At 42.9% G+C, this 1,617-nt stretch overlaps 2 protein-coding genes across 8 annotated transcripts in view; one reads left to right on the forward strand and one right to left on the reverse strand.

Moving 5' to 3' along the window:
- Positions 1-1,617, forward strand: part of ATRX (alpha thalassemia/mental retardation syndrome X-linked) — a 304,287-nt gene that overhangs the window by 44,856 nt on the left and 257,814 nt on the right. The window lies entirely within an intron of this gene.
- Positions 240-1,606, reverse strand: LOC102248676 (pleckstrin homology domain-containing family A member 3-like). Its single transcript, XM_014548453.1, is given in 3 exon segments — positions 240-882; positions 1,299-1,333; positions 1,335-1,606. Coding segments are annotated over 3 exon segments (897 nt in total). The 5' UTR covers positions 1,571-1,606; the 3' UTR covers positions 240-256.

Here is a 1,617-nt window from a genome sequence, read left to right on the forward strand (position 1 = left end):
AGGGGTCCCAGACTGCGAGAGGGCACAGGCCCGGCTGAGGGGACCCCCTCCCCCCCGAGTGCACAAATTTTTGTGCACCGGGCCTCTAGTATAAAGATAAAATACACTTCAAAGGTATGTGGGTTTTTTTGTTTGTTTTACAGTATTCTATAAAGTGCAGAGAAATCCTAAGGGAAAAACTACTCCCTATGACATAGTTTAATTACAGCAGCTTTTGCATAGCAATACTTAGAGGAAGTTGGACATTTCTGTTTCCTCAGGAAGAAACGGATGAAAGAGGATCTTCCAATTCAGATTTTTTTTTGGCCATAAGTCTGCTTTCTTCAGGAATGGTTGCTGATGCCAAATCCCCATTAAGTGTATTTCTTGAACAGTGAACAGGCATATCTGGGTCTTCAAGAGGGATATCATTACAAGAGTCTATATCTGAGTAGGTTCTTCGGCGTCACTGGGGGAGCCGGTGAAGTGTAAACGCTGGTTCTTTTATAGAGTGGCTACTCCTCTCTGAACTGCAAGGACCAGGGTGGCTGACAGAACGCTTCATCATTTGAACAGGAGAAGGTGACACAGGAGAAACTAAGGGATCCGGATGGGACAGCTGAAACATCTCAGGTTTAAACTTGGCATTTGCTATCTTCACACATTCCTCAAGCGTTGTGATGAACGTATTACATGTGGCACTAAGTAGGGAAGAGGCTTCGTTCATGTTCTCTATGCTGGGAGATGAATGATTCTCATGGTGAACAAATTCTTGAATCGTATGAACTTGCTGCATTAAAAGGTCACAGTAGAGGAGAAGTTCAGACATTTTGGTTTTTAGAGATTCACTGGTTTCACTTATTTCTTTTTCTTTTTTAGTCCTAGTGTCAGTCAAACAGGCTTCACACTTTGGGGGAAAAGCAATACACCTCTGTCTCAGCTGCATTGAATATTACTAGAAGAAAAACTGTAAGTTCCAACCATTTGAACAGGAGAAGGTGACACAGGAGAAACTAAGGGATCCGGATGGGACAGCTGAAACATCTCAGGTTTAAACTTGGCATTTGCTATCTTCACACATTCCTCAAGCGTTGTGATGAACATATTACATGTGGCACTAAGTAGGGAAGAGGCTTCGTTCATGTTCTCTATGCTGGGAGATGAATGATTCTCATGGTGAACAAATTCTTGAATCGTATGAACTTGCTGCATTAAAAGGTCACAGTAGAGGAGAAGTTCAGACATTTTGGTTTTTAGAGATTCACTGGTTTCACTTATTTCTTTTTCTTTTTTAGTCCTAGTGTCAGTCAAAAACAGGCTTGAGCTCCCCAGAGCTACCAGCCACCTCTGTCTCAGCTGCATTGACCGCCTTCATGTAGAAATGCTGCTCTCCTGGAATGATTAATTCCATTGTTGTGTTGTCTGCTGAATGGACTTTAATTTCACAAACTGCTGTCTTTATACTTCCTTTGCTGCCTTTGCAAACATCATCTTGTGAATCATAGTAGGACAATATTCCATTATCTAAAACAAACCAATGAGGCTGCCAACCTGTGAGATAGTTGGTCCACTTGTACAGAACCCCCTCCATGCTTCAGAGCCATGCGCTGCTCATCCTCCTGACCCACCGGCCTAGGT

This window comes from Myotis brandtii, unplaced genomic scaffold (genome assembly GCF_000412655.1).
Source record: "Myotis brandtii unplaced genomic scaffold, ASM41265v1 scaffold509, whole genome shotgun sequence".
Taxonomy (NCBI): domain Eukaryota; kingdom Metazoa; phylum Chordata; class Mammalia; order Chiroptera; family Vespertilionidae; genus Myotis; species Myotis brandtii.